General features: G+C 37.9%; 2 protein-coding genes and 1 long non-coding RNA gene across 8 annotated transcripts in view; 1 reads left to right on the forward strand and 2 right to left on the reverse strand.

Moving 5' to 3' along the window:
• epb41l3b (erythrocyte membrane protein band 4.1-like 3b) overlaps window positions 1–6,029 on the reverse strand; it is a gene marked incomplete at its 5' end in the record, with an annotated part of 118,334 nt that extends 112,305 nt beyond the window's left edge. For 5 of the 6 annotated variants that reach the window (NM_001443248.1, NM_001443250.1, NM_001443249.1 and 2 more), the window contains 1 exon segment: window positions 5,874–6,029. 6 annotated transcript variants of the gene reach the window in all.
• The window catches only part of LOC147846603 (uncharacterized), a 151,083-nt gene that overhangs the window by 28,120 nt on the left and 99,646 nt on the right, over window positions 1–23,317 (forward strand). The gene's annotated exons all lie outside the window — the stretch shown is intronic.
• Window positions 18,959–23,317, reverse strand: part of tmem200cb (transmembrane protein 200C, genome duplicate b) — a 31,301-nt gene continuing 26,942 nt past the window's right edge. Inside the window, exon 3 of the mRNA XM_087241739.2 lies at window positions 18,959–19,610. Coding sequence (XP_087097865.1) covers window positions 19,025–19,610 — 586 coding nt within the window. The 3' untranslated portion in view covers window positions 18,959–19,024. The remainder of the gene's footprint in view (window positions 19,611–23,317) is intronic.

Here is a 23,317-nt window from a genome sequence, read left to right on the forward strand (position 1 = left end):
GTGTGGCTCTTGATGACGGTGTATTTTCCTGAATACACACTTTTTTGCCTTGGAGTTGATCAACGGAGCTGTTCTACTCATCTCAGCTCACACTGACTACATTAACCTTCTATAGACCTTTGTCTTGGCTGCTGCATGGAGGGCGCCATATCGTCCAGCGTCTTCCAGTAGAATGTTTAGAACTTCCGTTTACAACCTGTAATCTACGCTCCGAAAACGAGTTTCAAAAGCGTTTTGAGTGGATTACGGAGTGTTTTTGTGACACACAACTTTGAAAGGTGTGTGTTAAAGCCGTTAATCTGTCAGATCTGTGGTTCAAGCGCAAGAAAAAAACGTCCTCTTAGTTCACATGTCTGCCGTCTGCAGAAATACAGTGTGCGTGTGTGTGTGTGTGTGTGTGTGTGTTCCCGACCTGTCAGTTGTTAGCTCAGCGCCTCTTCAATTTGCACGCACGCACACATGCACGCACACGCACACACACACACACACACACACACACACACACACACACACACACACACACACACACACACACACACACACACACACACACACACACACACACACACACAAAACACTTCACTGCATTATAGCAAACCAGATTACTAGCATGAAACTTAACAGGTATGTAAGCTTATAAGCAATTTCATGCAATTTACAAAAAAGACCACTAAAAGTTGGTTTTTGATCCTCTGCTATGAGTAGTAGTAATATAATATGCAGGCCCGGTGCCAGGATCTCAGAACTGAGGGGGCATTTTAAATCCATAGGGGGGCACTAGACCTGGTGGCTGATTTTGGTCTCTTGTTCCTTTCATTTAGGCTATTTATTCACATTTATTATTACTTTACTTTGTTACTGACCTAAAGCAGTAATATACGTTTTAATAGTAATAATAACAGTTTCGCTATTACTGATTTTATTAATGATGGTAATGCAACGATACCGCTTATTAATGCAGACAGATCATGGCTTTAGTGCCAAACGAGTGCTTTAAATCTATGTTATTCCCCTTATTTATTTCCGTTTTATTTCAAATAACCGGCCTATGAAGGTTTAAAGTTTTAGGTAAAGACGTCAAATTATGCCCACACATGCAAGCTGACCCACGATCAGACTATTCATTTAACCGGTAAATAAATATAGTGAAATCAGCTTAACCGAGTCGCTTCACGTAGCCTATTACCCAACCAACATCAGTGTTAGGGAAAAGCTAAATTTTACAATTTAATGTCATTCAAAACAATTAGTTACATTTTAAGGCATTAGTGCAGCCAGAAAAATACCTAAAAAAGATACCAAAATTAGTTTGGCACGGATAACACGCAACTCAGGCTATATAACTTTTTTCATCATTTTAAATGTTAAAATAAAGATTCATCTGCTATCATAACTGTGTTTTTTCGTGATATTGTCTGGTTGTCATTTGTAAAACATCATAAACCATGGTTACTAGGCCTATCCATCATTTTATTTATTTATTTATTAAGGCTATTTTAATAACTTGTTTTCAGGTTACTTTGATTTTAGGGCCATGAGCTACAAGTCAAAACAAACTCGATATGCTGACTGTATTTTAGCTCTTAAAATAGGTTTATAATATATTTCATGTTGTTTAATTTTGCATGAGCAAATAGCAGTATAGCCTAAATTACATATTTTTAAAAGATTATTCAGCCTACCTGCAGCATGTTTAGGAGATTTCTTGGTTGATCCGCGGTAAATCCACTTAAGCAATATATTTCATTTATAACACTGTAAACTTGACTTCGCAGGCCGATTATCTTTAAACGCAAAATAAGGCATTTATTAAGTGTTATACCTTGACTGCTGCTGCAGAATGGGATGTTTCTCTACACAACTATAGAATTCACACAATATAGAAGAATTTTCAGTTTTGAGTGAGCAATCCTTAATGTAAACTGGGGGGGCACAAATTCTTTCTGGAGGGGCAAAGCCCCCCTTTGCCCCCCCGTAGCGCCGGGCCTGATAATATGCGAATTTGGCTACGCATGTGTACATTGTGTCTTTTGCGCTAATTTCTTTTGAGACTTTTCTGATTCCATACTCTGCTGGCTGATCTGCATGTTGTTTCTAATCGGAAGCCGTTTATGTTTCATTGCGTCAGATTGTGTGTAGTGTTTACCATGGTTTGTGTGTTTGTGTCACTGCAAAACGCCTCTTTAATGTCACTCTGTGCCAGTCTTTCAATCCATGTGTCAGTGGGACAGGATGTGTGTGTGTGTGTGTGTCAAACAAGTTGGTGAATTACATGTGTTTGGGTTGGTTATATTTTTGAAAATAGTCAGAAACTGTTGACTTTAGCGATGGTGAGGCAACCCAACTCTGGGAAACACCCATACACACACACACTTATACACTATGGACAATTTAGCCTACCCAATTAACCTGTACCGCATGTCTTTGGACTGTGGGGGAAACCGGAGCACCTGGAGGAAACCAATGCGAACACGGGGAGAACATGCAAACTCCACACAGAAACGCCAACTGACCTAGCCAAGGCTCGAACCAGCGACCTTCTTGCTGTGAGGCGACAGCACTATACTGCGCCACTGCATCGCCTTAAACTTTAATATATATTTATTAAGTATATTCGGGCTGCACAATATATTGTTTCAACATCGATACGGCAATGTGATCATTCGCAGTAGCCACATGATGAGCATATGCAATGCTGAGTCTAGGCATGGGCTGGCAAATGATTCTGACGGTATGATAACCTTGAATAAAAATATCACAGTTTTACTGTATTGTGATTACTGCTCTAAAATATATTATTTTGAAATGTCTGGGTAAAAAAAATCCCCTTTGAACACACTATATTTTATTTTGAGAAACATCTGTAATATTTTAGAGCAGTAAACATGTCCGGCTAAATAATTCAAATGAATCACTGACTTTAGCATTAGGTTCCAAAACACTGATTTCTTTACATTTTACAACAACATCTTTGGGTATATTTGATGAAAAATAAACAATAAAATAAAATAAAACAAAAAATAATCTTGCTTATACCATAGGTACAGCATAACAAAAAAATTTGCCGGTTTTAAAAACCTTGACTTTTCCAAACCGCGGTATGCCTTGAAACCGGTTATCGTCCCATGACTAGTTGAGTCTGGATTATAATTCACCATGTGCATGTGTTTTTGATGCCTAAGATACTATAATGACCTTAAAACCATTTACGCATAATAAATTGTACCATTTGTAACTTTAACAGTTAATTTTATTTAATTATTTTTATTTTCATAATTTAATTACTGTACTTGAATACTGTTAGACTCTGGACATGATAAAACACTTTAATTCAGTTACATATTTTTCTTGATTGCATTTACAGTTTAGTATAGTATCCGCTTGTTAAGTGTGACGTCACGCGAAGCGGCTTCCGGGTTCAAGCGTTCCATTCAACTGAATGGGGAGACTTCAGAAATGCTAATAATAAACGGGTTGTTTTAACCCAACATTGGGTCAAACATAAACAAACCCGACGCTTAAGCTAGGAAATGTAATAAAATTTTACTTAAAGAGATGAATGGTTGGGGTTTTCCATATTTGACCCAATGTTGGATTAAAGCCACTTATTATTATTTTTTAAGAGAATATATAAAAATCCCTGTAAATGTTATTTGATACAGACACCCAAAATAGCACAATCCTCTCCTCTACATAGTCTCATTTACATATTCATAATTGTGTTTTTGATCGTAAAGTGAGTCTGAAAGCATCAAGTATAATTATGCTGATCTGAGGACAGTTTCCTGCTCTACAAATAGATCAAAGCAGAGATTTTCTGGAAAACCCCCAAAAGTCAAAGATATGCGCTGACCGCAGGACGGTGAAAGTGTGTTTCTTTTGGAAATAAACTCACCAGCGCAGACACGATCCAGATGCAGATCCACAGCAGGAGGAGCCCGACATCCAGAGAGAGAGCAAACACACACACACACACACAAACACACACACACATACACACACATTCAACATCAATAAAGCAATCGACTTCTCAAACATTGATGTATCAGATTTCTGTGAGAGAAAACATGTTTTTAACGCAATAAAATAATGTTTTTTTTTATATAATTAGTTAAAAGCTGATTCTCTCAATGGAAAATAAATAATTAAATAAATTTATATATATATATATATATATATATATATATATATATATATATATATATATATATATATATATATATATATATATATATATATAAATTCTGCACATTTTTGAAATAATTAAATTAAATAAATAAATAAATAACTACATTATTTTCAAATGTGCAAGCGAATGAGTTAATTTAACAATATTTTTTTATATTTTAAATTTAAAAAAACATTAATATATTTTTATATAGTTAATATTTTTATATGTATAGTTTTTATTTATTTTCAGAAATTATTATTCTATTTTTATTTTATTTTTAATTTTTATTTTTGTCATTTTAGTGATTTTTGTTTCTCATTAAATTTTTCAAATTCTTATTCAAATCTCATAAATTTGTATTTATTTGTATTTTAGTGAAATAAAAATGACGAATATTTCATTGTAAACTACATAAAAACACGCTTTTATTTAAAAAATATTTTTTATTTTAATTTAACATGCAACGTTATTTTGGTTTTAGCTAATTAGTGCTTATAAACAGTTTTTGGTGTCATGAGTTAAGTAGATATAAATGATTATACTACTATTAATTATTAATTAAATTACTAACGCACTGAAAAGTGAAGTAAGCATTTACTGTCCATTTTTAGGTTATTTAATTACAATTGCTTACAATGCAATTTCTTACAATATCATATCTCATACTTGCAATTTATTTAGGAACTAGTTCTAGTTCTGAAAAAGTGAAGTATTAGATTTCTGCATGTGTGAACATGACTTTTAAACCAGTTTACAGCTGACATACCCTGCAGCATTACATAAATATGCAAATAAACATCATATGCATAACATACTATTGTCAAAACGTCATAGTTATTTAAAAAGAGCCACAGAACGCAACAGGATTATAGTGATAAATCACTCAAAAATGAAAAATCTGTCAGTATGTATAGTTCCAAACCTGTTTTTTCAAAAGAAGATATTTTGAAGAATGTTGGTATGCAGCAGCTACTGACATTCAGGATATCTTTGCTTTTTCACCGACTATGAACGTGAATGTAAATCTGGCATACTTTAATAAATCTTCTTTAGTGTTTAACAAAAAATAAAGAATTTACAAATGATTGTAATCACTTGAGGGTGAATTAAAGTGTGTTTTCATATGTTGGTGAACTGTCCCTTTAATAAAAAATGGCGTTTCATATACTTTACATTGAAATCATTACAAGAAAGCTTGAAGCTGAATAGTTTCCTCGACTCTGGTTATATATAAAGCACTTTTAAAACTGCTGTAAACGGACAACAATATTAAAGAAGACTAAAAACTAAATCAAAACAAACGACAGAGACTTTTAAAGGCAACAAAAAAGCGAATGCGATATTACGTTCATATCATATCAACCAGTGACTGTTCAACTGTCAACATTAGCATGACTTAACATTATATTTAACACCTTACACACTTGATTAGATGCTTTAAAATATATATATATTTTCTGTATAAGCTAACTTATGCTAATTGTAACTTTGTTGGAAGTAATGTAACATTAGCGGTTGATGTTTTTAACCTGTTTTCATGAACGTCACGATAAATAAATACAAAATGGAGCTATGTGATACTATGATTGTGATCGATATTTATTAAAACATTGTTTTATATTATATTTAACGTGAAGGAGGCGCGTAAACAAGTCTGTAATGTCGTAAACAAACACCTCAGAGAGTGAAAGACGGCTATCACCTGACAGGAGCGGCTCCAGATGAATGTTGAACAGGTATAAATAGTGTTGAGTGAAGAGAAAAGTTGATCTGGTCGAGTTTGAGCTGGAAATCAGTCGCTGTCAGACGGACTGAATCCAGAAAGAGCGCTTTTCCCCACCAGCTTACACTTTCAATCACGGACACTTCACGAGTTTCCCTAGGCGGAGACCGGGCGCGGAGACCACGCCCACCCTGCAGCTGGGTCGCGGTCAACTTAACCACGCCTCCGGTTGTAGTTCCCCGCCTCCAAGGAGTAATGTTTATGACTTCTCAGAATTTGTTTTTAATTTCATTTATAGTAATGAACACCAACGTGACAGTGGCAGCATATCTTCACAATATAATAAACAAAAAAGGAAAGGAACTAAGATACATATATTAATATATAAAAGGGATAATTTTAATAACCTTTAATCTCAGAAACCTTTTTTAATTGAACATGTAGGCTACTAATGGAAACTTTGACAATGTGGCAGTATCAAAATATATGCACATTATAATAAACAGAATAAAAAAGGAACATAATATAACTATAATATATATATATATATACATACATACATAAATTAATTCATAAAACAAATACTAATAATAACATTTCATATTGATGAAAAATATAAAAATTAAATATTAACATTTAATAAAATTGAATAAAATTAAATTAAGCAAGAAAAGAACGAAAATACATACATTAATATATGAAAGTGATAATATTAATAACGTTACTGATATAAAATATTAAAATGAAATATTACATTAAATAAAAATGTAATTTAATTTAACTCTCAGAAACCTTTTTTAATTGAACATATAGGCTAGTAATGTACAATATAACAATGTGGCAGCATCAAAACATATAAACATTATAATAAACAGAATACGAAAGGAACAAAATTAGATTTATTAATATATAAAAGGGATAATATTTATAACATTATTAATATAAATATTAAAATGAAATATGTTTCCCAGAGATGTGTTGCAGCTGGAAAGACATCCGCTGCGTAAAAACTTATCCTGGATAAGTTGGTGGTTCATTCCGCTGTGGCAACCCCAGAATAATGAAGGAACTAAACTGAAAAGAAAATGTTAATAAAAATTAAATATTAACATAAAAAAAATTGTATTATTTGTTTACAAAGTCGTCAGTAATCTTGCTCTGTCCCTATACCTGTCCATATCTTATGATCTCAATTTACTCACTGTGCCCAGAACACGCCTTCAAAACTGAGGTGATCAAGCTTTTGCTGTTGCTGGTCCTAAACTCTGAAACACTCAACCAGTTCACATTAGACAATCTCTGTTTAAGTCTGTTTTAAAGACCTATCTATTTTCTCTCACTTTTAATACTACTTGATCAATGTTTTACTGCTTTTATTTGTTAAATGTTTCTTTGATATTTTGCTTTATTCTCTGTCTTTAGTACTCCTATGAACATCACTTGGGTCAAGTTTGGTTGTTTTTAAATGTGATTTATAAACATGTAATGTATTGTACATAAAACTAAATATTAAAACACAATCAAATTAAATTAAACAAGAAAGAAACAAAAATACATATATTAATATATAAATGTAATAAAATTACATATTGATAAAAAATAAATTAAATGTTCAGAAACTAATTGAACATATAATAACAATGTAGCAGTATCAATACTTACTTATATTATAATAAACAGAACAAAAAAGGAACAAAAATATGTATATTTATATATAAAAATAATTATATTAATGAGATTACATATTGATAAATAAATATCAAAATTAAATATTAAAATTAAATAATTAAATGTAAAAAAAAGTTAAACAAATAAAAAATTGTATACTTTTATATTCATGAAAATATTAAACCAAAACATGTATATTTTATTCATTCATTAATTTTCTTTTCGGCTTAGTCCTTTTATTAATCTGGGGTCACCACAGCATGATGAACTGACAATTTATCCAGCATATGTTTTACACAGCGGATGCCCTTCGGGCTGCAAGCCATTACTGGGAAACACCTAAACTCTTCCATTCACAGACACACACTGAGGACAATTTAGCTTACCCAATTCACCTGTACCACATGTCTGTGAACTTGTGGGGGAAACCACGCGAACATGGGGAGAACATGCAAACTCTACACAGAAATGCCAACTGGCCCAGCTGAGGCTCGAACCAGCGACTATCTTGCTTTGAGGCAAGAGCACAACCCACTGCACCACCGTGCTGCCCTTTATATTTTATACGTTTATCCAAAAATTGTATTTATTTATATAATACAAAGTTAAATATGATCCAAATTAAAAGTTGATATCTCAAAAAAGAGCTTTAAATAAGATTTAGTTTGGCCGCAGTACCAAACATGACCACCAGATTACCATTGGTGACCACACAAGAGCGCCCCCCATGTATGCTTTGAAGAATATCACCCATATTTTTTCTCATACTTTTGACAATATTTATAAAGCAGACATTAAATTATAAAGTAGTGTGTGCAGTTTTGTGGTATTTGATTTAAATTAAGCCCAAAAACAGTTTACAATGTGGATTGCTGTAGCAAAGTAATTCTTTTTATGACTCTGAAGAGTATTCTTGTTGCAAATAAGAAATAACTGTTGCTCAATCAAAATCAGAAATGGAAACTAGACATTTAAAGCTTTCAAATGATATATAGTTTGTCACGATTGCTTTATGTTTACAATATTGTGGTTTAAATAATATTATAATATAAATAATATTTAAATATTTATATATTCATAATATTTATAAATATTTATATATTTATAATATTTAAATAACAAACCATAAAGCGTCCCACAGGATATTAATAAATGTGTTTAATCTATTACTCTTCCCATATAACAAAAATAAAATCTGAAGTTGATATCTCAAACAAGAGCAGCTTTAAGTAATATTTAGTTTGACCACAGTACCAAACATGACCACCAGATTACCATTGGTGACCACACAAGAGCGCCCCCTGTGTATGTTTTGAAGAAAATTAATCATGTTTTCTTCATACTTTTGACAATATTTATGAAGCAGACATTAAATTACAAAGTTGGGTGTGCAGTTTGCTGATTTTAGATTTAAATTTAGCCCCCCAAAAAACATTTTACAATGAGGATTGCTGTAGCAAAGTAATGCTTATTTTATGACTCTGAAGAGTATTCCTGCTGCAAATAATAAATAACTGTTGCTCAATAATATCTGTCAAAATCAGATATGGAAACTAGACACTATTTTAAGCTTTCACATGATATATAGTTTGTCATGATTGTTTTATGTTTACAATATTGTGTTTTAAATATGAAACCATAAAGCGTCCCACAGGATATTAATAAATGTGGTTGACCGCAGTACCAAACATGACCACTAGATTTCAGTTGGTGACCACACAAGAGCGCCCCCTGTGTATATTTTGAAGAAAATTAATCATGCTTTTTTCATACTTTTACAATATTTATGAAGCAGACATTAAATTATAAATTAGTGTGTGCAGTTTGGTGGTATTTGATTTAAATTTAGCCTCAAACAACATCTAAAAACCTTTTACAATGTGGATTGCTGTATCAAAGTAATGCTTATTTTATGACTCTGAAGAGTATTCTTGTTGCAAATTAAAAAATAACTGTTGCCCAGTAATATCTGTCAAAATCAGATATGGAAACTAGACAGTATTTGAAGCTTTCACATGACATATAGTTTGTCATGATTGTTTTATGTTTACAATATTGTGGTTTAAATATGAAGACATAAAGCGTCCCACGGGATATTAGTAAATGTGTTTAATCTATTACTCTTCATATGTAACAAAAATAAAATCTGAAGTTGATATCTCAAACAAGAGCAGCTTTCAGTAGTGTTTAGTTTGACCGCAGTACCAAACATGACCACCAGATTACCATTGTTGACCACACAAGAGCGCCCCCTGTGTATATTTTGAAGAAAATTAATCATGTTTTTTTCATACTTTTGAGAATATTTATGAAGCAGACATTAAATTATAGATTAGTGTGTGCAGTTTGGTGGTATTTGATTTAAATTTAGCCCAAAAACACAAACATTTTACATTGCTGTACCAAAGTAATGCTTTTTATGACTCTGAAGAGTATTCTTATTGCAAATAAGAAACAACTATTGCTCAATAACATCTGTCAAAATCAGATATGGAACATTATTACATTATGTTGTTATCTTACATTATTTTAAGCTTTCACATGGCATATAGTTTGTCACGATTACTTAAAAAAAATTTACTTAAGTAAAATATGAATTCAGAAATCTTAGGTCTTTCCACTCATATCTAGTTTGTCATGATTAGATTAGGATTTCATTGCAAAAGAAAAAAGTGATGTAAACTTAAGCACATTTGAATCGTGATGAATGTGGTGAGGACATTTCCTCATGTTTATTATCGTAGTGACTGATATATATGCGTGTGTAATGGTAGATAAAGAGATGTTCTCAGATAATAAGCTCATCTTTTCACTGTTCACCTGATGTGATCTGACTCACGCATATTATCTGGAGGAGATGAAGGTCAAAGTTTACGTTATAGGCATTATATCAGGCCTTTATGAATGAAAACACTGTTTTCACTGAGAGACTTTTTATGTTTCCTTTCAGTATAAGTATTACAAGCTCATTCTGTGGAGAAAACAAAACAGTATACATTTTTAAATAATTAAATTAAACATTTAATTAAACAATGAATGCATGCAGTTATATGTAATGCATGAAGGAAATTATGTTGCACTCAGCAACACAAATATATATATATATATATATATATATATATATATATATATATATATATATATATATATATATATATATATATATATCGCAGAGGCAATAAATAAAAAACGTAAATACATTATTGCACAAATTTGTTAGTTATGTGTGGTTATTGTTACAGATTTGCACAATAGTGTATTTTATTTACTGCGTCTTTGACTTTAATTGGTTAATTTTGTCATTATTAATAATATGTCATAATAAGTTATTAGATTTTATTTTAAATTAGTTAAATAGTTGGTGTTTTATTGTAGTTTTGAAATTTTAATTGTAGTTATATTATATATATATATTTGTATTTTTTTAAAAATAAAATTCTAAAAAGATATCCTTGAAAACTAGCTAAAATAAGTTTTTTAATACAGTTTAATTTAATTCAAGCAACAAAATTATTTTAGTTTTATGGTTTTGCTTAATTTAAGCCATTCAACCGCTTAAACAAAACCATGAAACTAAAATAACTTTGTTGCTTGAATAATTTAAACTGTATTAACACTATTTTCCTTATTACTAACAAAAACATTTAAATTTCTTATTATTAATTAAATTACTTTTCGGATAGAGTAATTAAAAAGGTATTATAAATACAATTTTAATTATGTAATTCGTGTTAATAATTGTAGAAGTAACCACCTGCACTATGACTATTGCTGTATTCATGTTATATGTAAAGCAGATTACTGACAGTGACTGCTTTTCTCCACTAGATGTCGCTATAAACCAACTCATCATAACACTTCGGGTTGCCAAGTCCGTGGAGGTTGGCATAATTTTAACAAGTGTTTATTCCACCAGTTTAAAGCATTGATATATTACATCAGTCGTATTATGGTTGTGAAATATTTAACTCTACTAAATGTATATCCTACTAGTGTTAAAAACTGTGTTAAGATGATGAAACAGAGCAAACACACTTCTGTCAGGTTCAGCAGGCAGTGTGTGTGTGTGTGTGTGTGTGTGTGTGTGTGTGTGTGTGTGCAGATGTTTCAATTTCCATGGTAACAGATTGAAAGGACTCTCCTGGATTTTTGATAAATAGTACTAAAAATATGCTATTTAAAGAAAGTCTGTTGATGTGATATTTATTTATTGGTAACTTTAAATGTATGCTATATATGTTTAAATACCTCCTAATATAAAATTCATTTCACAAGTTTGGGATTCATTTCTCCCAGAGTAGTTCAGCATTTGTTCTGGCTAGTTTTATTTGAACATTAGTCTATTTGGGCTTGTTTTGGCTAGTGCTACTGCTATTGAGCTAGTTTGGGCTAGTTTTGGCTATTGTTGATTTACCATTTGCTAGTTTTTGGCCTGTTTCGGCTAGTGTTATTTGACCATTGGATTAGTTTTGGGCTTGTTTAGGCTAGTGTTAATTGACCATAGGGCTAGTTTTGGGCTAGTTTTGGCTAGTGTTAATTGACCATAGGGCTAGTTTTGGGCTAGTTTTGGCTAGTGTTAATTGACCATAGGGGTAGTTTTGGGCTAGTTTTGGCTAGTGTTGATTGACCATTGGGCTAGTTTTGGGCTTGTTTTGGCTAGTGTTATGAACTATTGGGCTAGTTTTGGCTAGTGTTAATTGACCATTGGGCTCGTTTTGGCTACTGTTGTTTGACTATTAGGCTAATTTTGGGCTTGTTTTGGCTAGTGTTAATTCACCATTGGACTAGTTTTGGCAAGTGTTGATTGACCATTGGGCTAATTTTGGCTAGTGTTTACTATTGGGCTAGATTTGGGAATGTTTTGGCTAGTGTTGATTAACCATTGGGCTAGATTTGGGATTGATTTGGCTAGTGTTGATGGACCATTGGGCTAGTTTTGGCTAGTGTAATTACCATTGGGCTAGCTTTGGGCTTGTTTTGGCTAGTGTTAATTGACCATTGGGCTAGATTTGGCCAGTGTTATTTACTAGTGGGCTAGATTAGGGCTTGTTTTGGCTAGTGTTCATTTACCATTGGGTTAGTTTTGGCTAGTGTTATTTACTAGTGGGCTAGATAAGGGCTTGTTTTGGCTAGTGTTCATTTACCATTGGGCTAGTTTTGGCTAGTGTTATTTACTAGTGGGCTAGTTTTGGCCTTGTTTTGGCTAGTGTTGATTGACTATTGGACTAGTTTTGGTTAGTGTTAATTGACCATTAGGCTAGTTTTGTCTAGTGTTATTTACTATTGGGCTAGATTTGGCTAGTGTTAAGTGACAATTGGGCTAATTTTGGGTTTGTTTTGGCTAGTGTTAACTGACCATTAGGCTATTTTGATTGCCTGTGGGGATACCTTTGAATGCCATCAGGCTAAATTTAATTTTAATTTGCTTTAATTGGCTGCTGGGCTAATTTTGGCCTAGTTTTGATTGATCATTGGGCTAGTTTTTTTGGGGGGGTGGGGGTGGGGGGGCTATTGGCTATTGGGATAGTTTTAATTGGCCATCGGGACAGTTTTGATTGGCTGTTGGTCTAGTTGCCATTGGACTAGTTCTGACAGGCCATTGGGCCTGTTTTGGTGGGCCATTGGAGTTGTTCTTGACTATATATTTGATTGGCCATTGAGTTAGTTTTGACTAGTTTTGATTGGTCATTAAGCAAGTTTTGATCAGCCATTGGCTAGTTTAGTTGTGAAAACCTAGCAACCCTGAACACACTGCACATCACACGAGAAGTTCTTCAACAACAGAAGATAAGCTCAGGACAGAGTGATCTCAGATCAGTTTATTTGATGTAGCAGCTAAAACAATTGAACAGCTACAAACTGTGGAAAACTCTAGAAACTGCTCAACACCTGAGTCCTCCGCTAAACCAGTTATTGCCCTTAATGTGAACAATATCTGCTCACTAAAACCAGTGAAGATACAAAAACAACATGTGCAAAGTTGCATAATGTGAGCTATCTGTGTAAATCACACATCAGACATTAGTGCTGTCCTACATGGACAAATACTCCAACCTCACCGTCTACTCTAGCTGTGCTGATGACACTTCATCACATCAAACATACAATAAGAGGTGTACAGTAAAGCGTGAAGTCTAAATACACAACAGCAGATACACTAAACATCCTGGACACAGTTTGTCAAAGGCACAACACTTTTCTACATCATTAACTCCATGTTCATAACAGAAAACATGTGGATTTTGAACTTAATGCTTCTTTTAAACACATATTTGATTGATTCTGCTTAACATTCTATATTTGGGCATAATACAGTACAAATGCAACGCAGAGAACAATAATAATAAATGTGGAGGGAAAGACAGATAACAAGATTTAGTGCAGTCAAATGAATTATTACATCCAAAATAAACGGTTTTATTTATATCATATATTTGTGTATCTTATATATCTATTATATAAGTTTACAAACACAAATATTTACACACACACACACACACACACACACACACACACACACACACACATATATATATATATATATATATATATATATACATATGTGTGTGTGTGTGTGCACAACACAAAAATAAATTATGCAAATATTGTAAACTTGTATTTTGAATGCGATTAATTGTTTGACAGCACTAATACAAATTAAAAAGATTAAAAGAAATTAAACGCAAGAAAAACATGACTATTTCATAAATTCACAATATTCTAAATTAATACGCAATAAAGACTTTAAACAGAAAGAAATAGAGCTATAATCTGATATCAAATCCTCTGTAAAATTAAAGGAACAGCACAAACACAACAAAATAATAAATTGAAATAAACTTTTAATAGAATAATAAACCAGCGGCGCCCACACCTGCCCAGTGACTCATCTGCATGTAAATATAGTGGTTTTCTTCTGCTTAATCACTTTGAAGAACAGTGTGAGGCATCATGAGGAGCTCAGGACACGTGTTCACATTCACAGCTACAGTCCTCATGATTGATGATCCTCCTGTCATGGCTTTACTGTAAAAAAGAAGATGCTCTTTAGGTAAATAAAGGGTTCGAGTTGATGATGGCAGATTTTCCATTTGCAGCTGAACTCTTCTTTTTTTTACAACAATAAAAACAAAATAAATCAGAACATGAACGAAATAGAGAGTAAAATTACTGTGCAACTAAATCTAGCCACCAACAAAGAAACATGTGGACGTCATGAGTTTGCATTCATGGCTTTTTGCTACTAATGTTCCTGAATATAAAAATGATGAACATCTACGTAAGATAATAAAACCTTGCACGTTTTCTGAATGTCTTACACTACTGTCCAACATCTGGAATGATTCAGAGTAATCAGTGTTTTGAAAAGCTCATCAAGGCTGCTGTCAATCAGCAAACGTACAGTAAAAATCTGACCTATTATTATAGTGTACACTAGCTGTTTTCTATGCGAGTGTACAGTGTAATGTCATCTACAGGGCTTGGAGAATGAAACTGAAGCACTGGCCAGTTTAGTGTTGGATGCCTAAATGTGATCCTCCTGGTGTTCAATCTTGAGTGATCTTCAATCCAGCAGTAAGCGCTGAGTGTGCAGGGTTCATCAGCAGAGGAACAGCACAGTTCTGCTTCTGTTTGCGCGATCATAACTCACCTCAGCCTTAACACCACCTCCAAATAAGCCGATCACTTTCACATGATGATAAGCACCCACGATCCTCATCATAAGCAGTACTACCCCCCCACACTTACCCCGCCAACCACAGGTCTTCACTTCACACAATCATAAGGTCTTTCCTGAAGTCTTCACTTCTGGAGGGGCCCCGACTTAACTTGCGGGTGGGCCCCTGTCTTTTGCGCTACGCCAGTGATGCACACAACATTATGGGGACACCGCAGAGTTCAGAAGGGGACAGAGTGTTAATGCATGCCTCGTTGGCGCATCTGTAACAAAGACAGCAAGTGTGTGTGATTATCAAGAACCACAGTATCAAGAGTAATGTCTCTGATGAGTCCAGCGTCACTGTCTTTCCCACATCAGGGAGAGTTACGGTGTGGAGAAGCCCCAAAGAAGCGTCCCACCCAGACTGCTGATGCCCAGAGTGAAGCATGGGGGGATCTCTAATGGTTTGGGTTCAATATCATGGCATGCCCTATCCGCCTTGGTGCTCTAACAGCAGGCCTTCAGTTCGATTGTCCAAGCCCTGTATATCAGTGACGGAAAGCTGAACTTCCAGCATCATTCCTGCACTCGTCGTGTGTGTGTTGTAGTTTGTAGATTTCCTGATCATATCAAAAATGATGTTTGTGTACAGTGTATTGGCAGATTTATGATGACGTTGTGCACGACTGCACTGTCTGATCACTCCAGCGCTCAACAGCAGAGTACACTCACATCACACAGACATCAACACTTACAAATCTCTGTGTGTGTGTGTTTGCTTATGTGTGTGTGTTCAGATGTTGTTTAAGTGTGTGTGTGTGTGTGTGTGTGTTTATGCGTGTTGTGTAAGTCTGTACTTGTTTTAATATACCAGTGGGGACTCAAACCTAAATATGTGTGACGCCACAACTGAGTCTCTCTTTATGTGTGTACAGGTGTAGTGTAAGTATGTGTGTGTGTCTCTGTGTGTGTTCTTCAGGTGTGTGTGTTCAGCTTTTGTGCAAGTGTGTGTCTGTGAGTCTCTGTGTGTGTTCAACCGTTCTGCAGGCATGTATGAGCCTCTGCGTGTGTTTTCTGCTGTTCTGCAGGTGTGTGTGTTCTCCGGGTGTCTGTGTGTGCGTTCAGCTGTTTTTATAGGTGGTGTGTGTGGGTGTGTGTGTGTGCGCGCGTGTTCAACTGTAATGTACGTGGTGTGTGTTCTGCAGGTGTGTGTGAGTGTGTTTAGCTGTTCTGCAGGTGTGTGTTCTGCATGTGTGTGTGTGTTCTGCAGGTGTGTGTATGTGTAAAGCTGTTCTGCAGGTGTGTTTGAGTTCTGCAAGTGTGTGTGTTCTGCAGGTGTGTGTGCATTCAGCTGTTCCACAGGTGTGTGTGTTCAGCTGGTGTCTGTGTGTGTGTTTGTGTGTGTGTTCAACTGTTCTGCATGTGTGTGTGTGTGTGTGTGTGTGTTCAACTGTTCTGCATGTGTGTGTGTGTGTGTGTGTGTGTGTGTGTGTTCAGCTGTTCTGCAGGTGTGTGTGTGTTTAGCTGTTCTGCAGGTGTGTGTGTGTTTAGCTGTTCTGCAGTTGTGTGTGTGTGTGTGTGTTCAGCTGTTCTGCGGGTGTGTGTTCTGCTGGTGTCTGTGTGTGTGTGTGTTCAGCTGTTCTGCAGGTGTGTGTGTGTTCAGCTGTTCTGCAGGTGTGTGTGTGTTTAGCTGTTCTGCAGGTGTGTGTGTGTGTGTGTGTGTGTGTGTTCAGCTGTTCTGCAGGTGTGTGTGTGTTTAGCTGTTCTGCAGTTGTGTGTGTGTGTGTGTGTGTGTGTTCAGCTGTTCTGCAGGTGTGTGTGTGTTCAGCTGTTCTGCAGGTGTGTGTGTGTTTAGCTGTTCTGCAGTTGTGTGTGTGTGTGTGTGTGTGTGTGTGTGTGTTCAGCTGTTCTGCAGTTGTGTGTGTGTGTGTGTGTGTGTTCAGCTGTTCTGCGGGGGTGTGTTCTGCTGGTGTCTATGTGTGTGTGTGTGTTCAGCTGTTCTGCAGGTGTGTGTGTTTAGCTGTTCTGCAGTTGTGTGTGTGTGTGTGTGTGTGTGTTCAGCTGTTCTGCAGTTGTGTGTGTGTTTAGCTGTTCTGCAGTTGTGTGTGTGTGTGTGTGTTCAGCTGTTCTGCGGGTGTGTGTTCTGCTGGTGTCTGTGTGTGTGTGTGTTCAGCTGTTCTGCAGGTGTGTGTGTGTTCAGCTGTTCTGCAGGTGTGTGTGTGTTTAGCTGTTCTGCAGGTGTGTGTGTGTGTGTGTGTGTGTGTTCAGCTGTTCTGCAGGTGTGTGTGTGTTTAGCTGTTCTGCAGTTGTGTGTGTGTGTGTGTGTGTGTGTGTTCAGCTGTTCTGCAGGTGTGTGTGTGTTCAGCTGTTCTGCAGGTGTGTGTGTGTTTAGCTGTTCTGCAGTTGTGTGTGTGTGTGTGTGTGTGTGTGTGTGTTCAGCTGTTCTGCAGTTGTGTGTGTGTGTGTGTGTGTGTTCAGCTGTTCTGCGGGGGTGTGTTCTGCTGGTGTCTATGTGTGTGTGTGTGTTCAGCTGTTCTGCAGGTGTGTGTGTTTAGCTGTTCTGCAGTTGTGTGTGTGTGTGTGTGTGTGTGTTCAGCTGTTCTGCAGGTGTGTGTGTTTAGCTGTTCTGCAGTTGTGTGTGTGTGTGTGTGTGTGTGTGTTCAGCTGTTCTGCAGTTGTGTGTGTGTGTGTGTGTGTGTGTGTGTTCAGCTGTTCTGCGGGTGTGTGTTCTGCTGGTGTCTGTGTGTGTGTGTTTGTTCAGCTGTTCTGCAGGTGTGTGTGTGTTTAGCTGTTCTGCAGGTGTGTGTGTGTGTGTGTGTGTGTGTGTTCAGCTGTTCTGCAGGTGTGTGTGTGTTCAGCTGTTCTGCAGGTGTGTGTGTGTTTAGCTGTTCTGCATGTGTGTGTGTGTGTGTGTGTGTGTTCAGCTGTTCTGCAGGTGTGTGTGTGTGTGTGTGTGTGTGTGTGTTCAGCTGTTCTGCAGGTGTGTGTGTGTGTGTGTGTGTGTTCAGCTGTTCTGCGGGTGTGTGTTCTGCTGGTGTCTGTGTGTGTGTGTTTGTTCAGCTGTTCTGCAGGTGTGTGTGTGTGTGTGTGTTTGTTCAGCTGTTCTGCAGGTGTGTGTGTGTTTAGCTGTTCTGCAGGTGTGTGTGTGTGTGTGTGTGTGTTTGTGTTCAGCTGTTCTGCAGGTGTGTGTGTGTGTGTTTAGCTGTTCTGCAGGTGTGTGTGTGTGTGTGTGTGTGTTCAGCTGTTTTGCAGGTGTGTGTGTGTTCAGCTGTTCTGCAGTTGTGTGTGTGTTCAGCTGTTCTGCAGGTGTGTGTGTGTTTAGCTGTTCTGCAGTTGTGTGTGTGTGTGTGTGTGTGTGTGTTCAGCTGTTCTGCAGGTGTGTGTGTGTGTGTGTGTGTGTGTGTGTGTGTGTTCAGCTGTTCTGCAGGTGTGTGTGTGTTCAGCTGTTCTGCAGTTGTGTGTGTGTGTGTGTTCAGCTGTTCTGCGGGTGTGTGTTCTGCTGGTGTCTATGTGTGTGTGTTTGTTCAGCTGTTCTGCAGGTGTGTGTGTGTTTAGCTGTTCTGCAGGTGTGTGTGTGTGTGTGTGTGTGTGTGTGTGTGTGTGTTCAGCTGTTCTGCAAGAGTTTTTGTTTTGCAGGTGTGTGTGTATTTAGCTGTTCTGCAGGTGTGTGGGTTCTGCAGGTGTGTGGGTTCAGCAGGTGTGTGTGTTCTGCAGGTGTGTGTGTTCAGCAGGTGTGTGTGTGTTTAGCTGTTCTGCAGGTGTGTGGGTTCAGCAGGTGTGTGTGTTCAGCAGGTGTGTGTGTTCAGCAGGTGTGTGTGTCCAGCAGGTGTGTGTGTTCTGCAGGTGTGTTCAGCTGTTCTGCAGGTGTGTGTGTTTGTGTGTTCAGCTGTTCAGCAGGTGTGTGTGTGTCAGGGTCAGGTGTCTCCAGTGAGTCTCCGCTCAGCTCTGCTAGTTTGTTGTATCTCCTGCTGCTGCAGCGCTCCAGTCGAGGGCAGCTGAACCTGCGCGCGGGCGTCTCCCCACGGGCTCCGGCTGCGTCCGGCAGTGTGTTCAGAGACAGGAGTGACCCGGCGGCGGGTCGTTTCTCCAGCTGAGACAGCAGTGACCCAGCAGCGGTGGGTCGTTTCTCCAGCTGGGAGTCCTGTGAGCGTGAGATGTGTGTGCGGGACACCTGAGCGCGGGTCTCCAGGGCTCCTCCGCAGCTCCTCCTCCGAGACGCCTCGGCCTCCTGCATCTCGCAGTTGTTCAGTTTGATGACGGGGAGCGTGAAGGCGTTCAGAGACGAGCTGACGATGGAGTGTGTTTCCCACTGCGCCTCCTGCCCGCCTCCAGAGATGCTGTAGATGGTGTCGCTGAAGGACTGCCGTTTGGCACACAGGCTGTGTTTCCTACAGGACATGGAAATTGACATCATTGACCTAATAAAATCTACAGTAACAGACTACAGCTCATTTAATTACAGTGTACCGTCTTAGTAAACTCTAAATTCACTATATTTATTTTGCTAGCACACATTGTTCTGTTACTCTAACCCAGGGGTGTCTAAGCTCAGTCCCGCAGGGCGGGTGTCCTCATACACACCTGGGCTAGCTTATCAAGCTCTTTCTAGGTGTACGAGAAACTTCCAGGCAGGTGTGTTAACCCTTAAAGACCCAAACAGCCGCCCGCGGCTAAAAATAAGTATTAAATATTTAATAACTTTTGATCCGCTCCGTACAATTCAAAGATTGGCATGAAGAACAGAGTCTCAGCTTTCCATTGCTGTAAAGCATTACATTCACGGACCTTCGGAGTCTCCGAAAGCAGTGTGGTTCCGTCATCACATTTTGACAACGCTGATTTGACAAATGAACGCTCTTGGCTTGTGTCTCCGGACAAACCAGACATGATGCATTGATGCATTGTCCCTCCTCCATGCCCAGATTGATCCAAACTCGCTCTCTCTCAACGAATAAGCATAGGTTTCACGTTGTGGACCAGCAATATGAAATTTGAACAACCCAAAATGGAGCTGTACATTTACGCACAGCTAAATAAAACGCAAAAAAAGTTTGCATGAAATAATTCTCATACTAAATACTTTTGCGTGCACAACAGCACAAAACATGACAAAACAGTGACACAGCAAAGACGAAGAGCTGCTCTTGCTGTTTTCAAAGGACGCAAATGACGGTGCGGCTGTTTGTCTGCAACTCAAAAGTTGAGAAGCAGCAGGGTCAACACCATATGCTGGCACATGAAACCTAAGGATGGTCCATATTGAATCTAGTTTAGTTATGTAACTATTTATAGTATAGTAAATATTTATATATATTTTTTTACTGAGGATTTGCACCATGTTTATTTGGACTTTTATTATTTTTTATTTGTTCATTGTAAGTGTTGTTGTTTATGGTAACTGACAATGTATTATTTGGAAAAAGTCAAACTTGCTTTAGTGTTCTGTTATTTTGTAACAATCTTTCTGTTTAGTTAATTCCCAGAACTTTTGGCCATTTACATTGTCAGTAAATATATGCGCTAGTTTTTTCCAGCTGAAAAACGCCTTAGAATACCATTGAAATAAATTGCTATAACTTGCTCAGGGAAAGGTGTAGGCAAAATTTATTGTGGAAGTATAAAACATCATTGTGTATATTTCTAAAGAAAATACTGTTATTTCATTTGTAATAACTAGAGAAAGCCACTTTTAAATAAAACGTTTTTCTGAAAATTCTGGAATATTTTCTGTCTGTTCATATGTTCTCGGACTAAAAAAAGTTTTAGACCAGACGTTTAAATGATACAGATTGAAGCTTTAGGATCTCCTGTTTAAAATAATATATGACACTTCAGGCTGACTGCTAAAATAACAATAAAACTGCTTTAAAAAAAAAAAAAAAAAAAAATATATATATATATATATATATATATATATATATATATATATATATATATATAGGCCCATTAGGTGCCCACAAAATACCTCTAGGTCTTTAAGGGTTAAAGGAAGTTGGAGCTAAACTGTACATGTCACCGGCCCTCCAGGACCGAGCTTGGACACCCCTGATCTAAACCATCACCTTATTGTGGTGGAGGGGTTTGAGTGCCTGAATGATCCTGAAAGCCATGTTGTCGAGGGTTAAATTTCCCTGTAGGGGTCTTACAAGGCAAAAATGTTCTAGATGGCAGGACAGAATAAGGTTCAAAAACCCCCACTAAGTAAAACACAATCCAGGGCCATGACGGTGCCCAATATGGTGCAATCAGAGCCCCACCCTGGAGCCCGGCCTGGGGTTGGGGTATGCATACATTCACTTGGTTGGCAGATTTTTTCCCTCGGAACCAAGCTGGACTCAACCCAAAGGAGTGACATGGGACCCATAGAGGCGATCTTGGCGGCCGCCATAACCCCTCCTCCCCCTCTCTCACCGGTCCACACAACCAACCCCCTGGTCTGTACTTTGAACCGTAACACAACCTCCCCCACTTTAGGGTTGAGGGCGGCATAATCTTCTTTTGCCTACAGCACCAGTTCAGCTTGCTCCGGCCCTGGAGGGACCATTCTCCTGCAGGGTCACCACAAGTCAGGTGTCCTGATCCTTGTAATGTAATGTAATGTAATGTGTATTTATATAGCGCATTTATTGTGTATGGCCATACACCCAAAGCGCTTCACAATCATGTTCTTTGTGGTCTCTTCACACCACCACCAGTGTGCAGCATCCACTTGAATGATGCGACGGCAGCCACAGGACAACAGCACCAGTGCGCTCACCAAACACCAGCTATTGGTGGAGAGGAGAGACAGTGATAGAGCCAATTCGGTGGAAAGGGGTGATTGGGAGGCCATGATCGTAAGGGCCGATAGAGGGACTTTGGCCAGGACACCGGGGTTACACCCCTGCTCTTTCACGAGAAGTGCCATTGGGATTTTTTAATGAGCACAGAGAGTCGGGACCTCGGTTTAACATCTCATCTGAAAGACGGCCCCCACTGACAGTATAGTGTCCCCTTCACTATACTGGGGCATTAGGACTCACACAGACCACAGGTTGAGTGCCCCCTGCTGGCCTCACTAACACCACTTCCAACAGCAACCTAGTGTTCCCTAGTGGTCTCCCATCCAGGTACTGACCAGGCTCAGCCCTGCTTAGCTTCAGTGAGTAACCGGTCTTGGGCTGCAGGGTGATATGGCTGCGGTAGAAGCATAGAAACTTTCTCTTGGGACATGAAATCTCATCTCACTGGTGTAAAAGTTTGAACCCTACAGACTAGAGATTTTCGGGCTCACCTCCACACAGTTTAATCTCTCTGGAACTCAGCTTCTGAGCGAGGGCTGGACTCTTCTCTGCTTTGGAGTTCCCCACAGTCAGAGGTGGTGGGCTGGTGTGGGCTTATAGCTCCCCAAATCAGCCACCATGTGTTGGGAGTTTTCCCCAGTGAATGAGAAGGTCTCTCTGCACTTTCGGGTCAGAGATGGGTCTCTCACTGTAGTTTCTGCCCACCGGCCAAACACCAGTGCAGTACCCTGCCTTCTTGGAGTCCTTGGTAGGGTGCTGGAAGGTGCTCCAACTGAGGATTATACTGTTCTACTGGGGGATTCATTGCTCATGTGGGTGTACAACAGTGATACCTGGAGAGGCGTGATTGCGAGGAACCCGAGTGTTGTTCTGTTGTTGGACTTCTGTGCTAGACAGAGTTTGTCCCTTATGAACACCATGTTCAAGCATAAGGGTGTCCATCAGTGCACATGGCACCAGGACACCCTAGGCCAGAGGGTAAGGGTCAACATTGTGGTTGTTTTCCATCTCCATTTATGCATTTAGAAGATGCTTCTATCCGAAGCAACTTACACGCGTGAGCATACACCTGGGGAGCAGATGGGGGTTCAGTGCCTTGTTCAAGGGAATCACCTCAGCCATGGTATTGAGGTGGATATTTTATTATTAATTCTCCCCACCAACAATCCCTGCTGGTACCTGGACTCGAACCAGCAACCTTTGAATGTAATGCGTGTTTATATAGCGCACTTATTGTGTATAGACATACGGCCATAGTGCTTCACAATCATGAGGGGAGTCTCTCTACACCACCACCAGTGTGCAGCTCCACT

The sequence above is a fragment of the Danio rerio genome, chromosome 2 (genome assembly GCF_052040795.2).
Source record: "Danio rerio strain M-AB ecotype USA chromosome 2, GRCz13ab, whole genome shotgun sequence".
Lineage (NCBI taxonomy): Eukaryota > Metazoa > Chordata > Actinopteri > Cypriniformes > Danionidae > Danio > Danio rerio.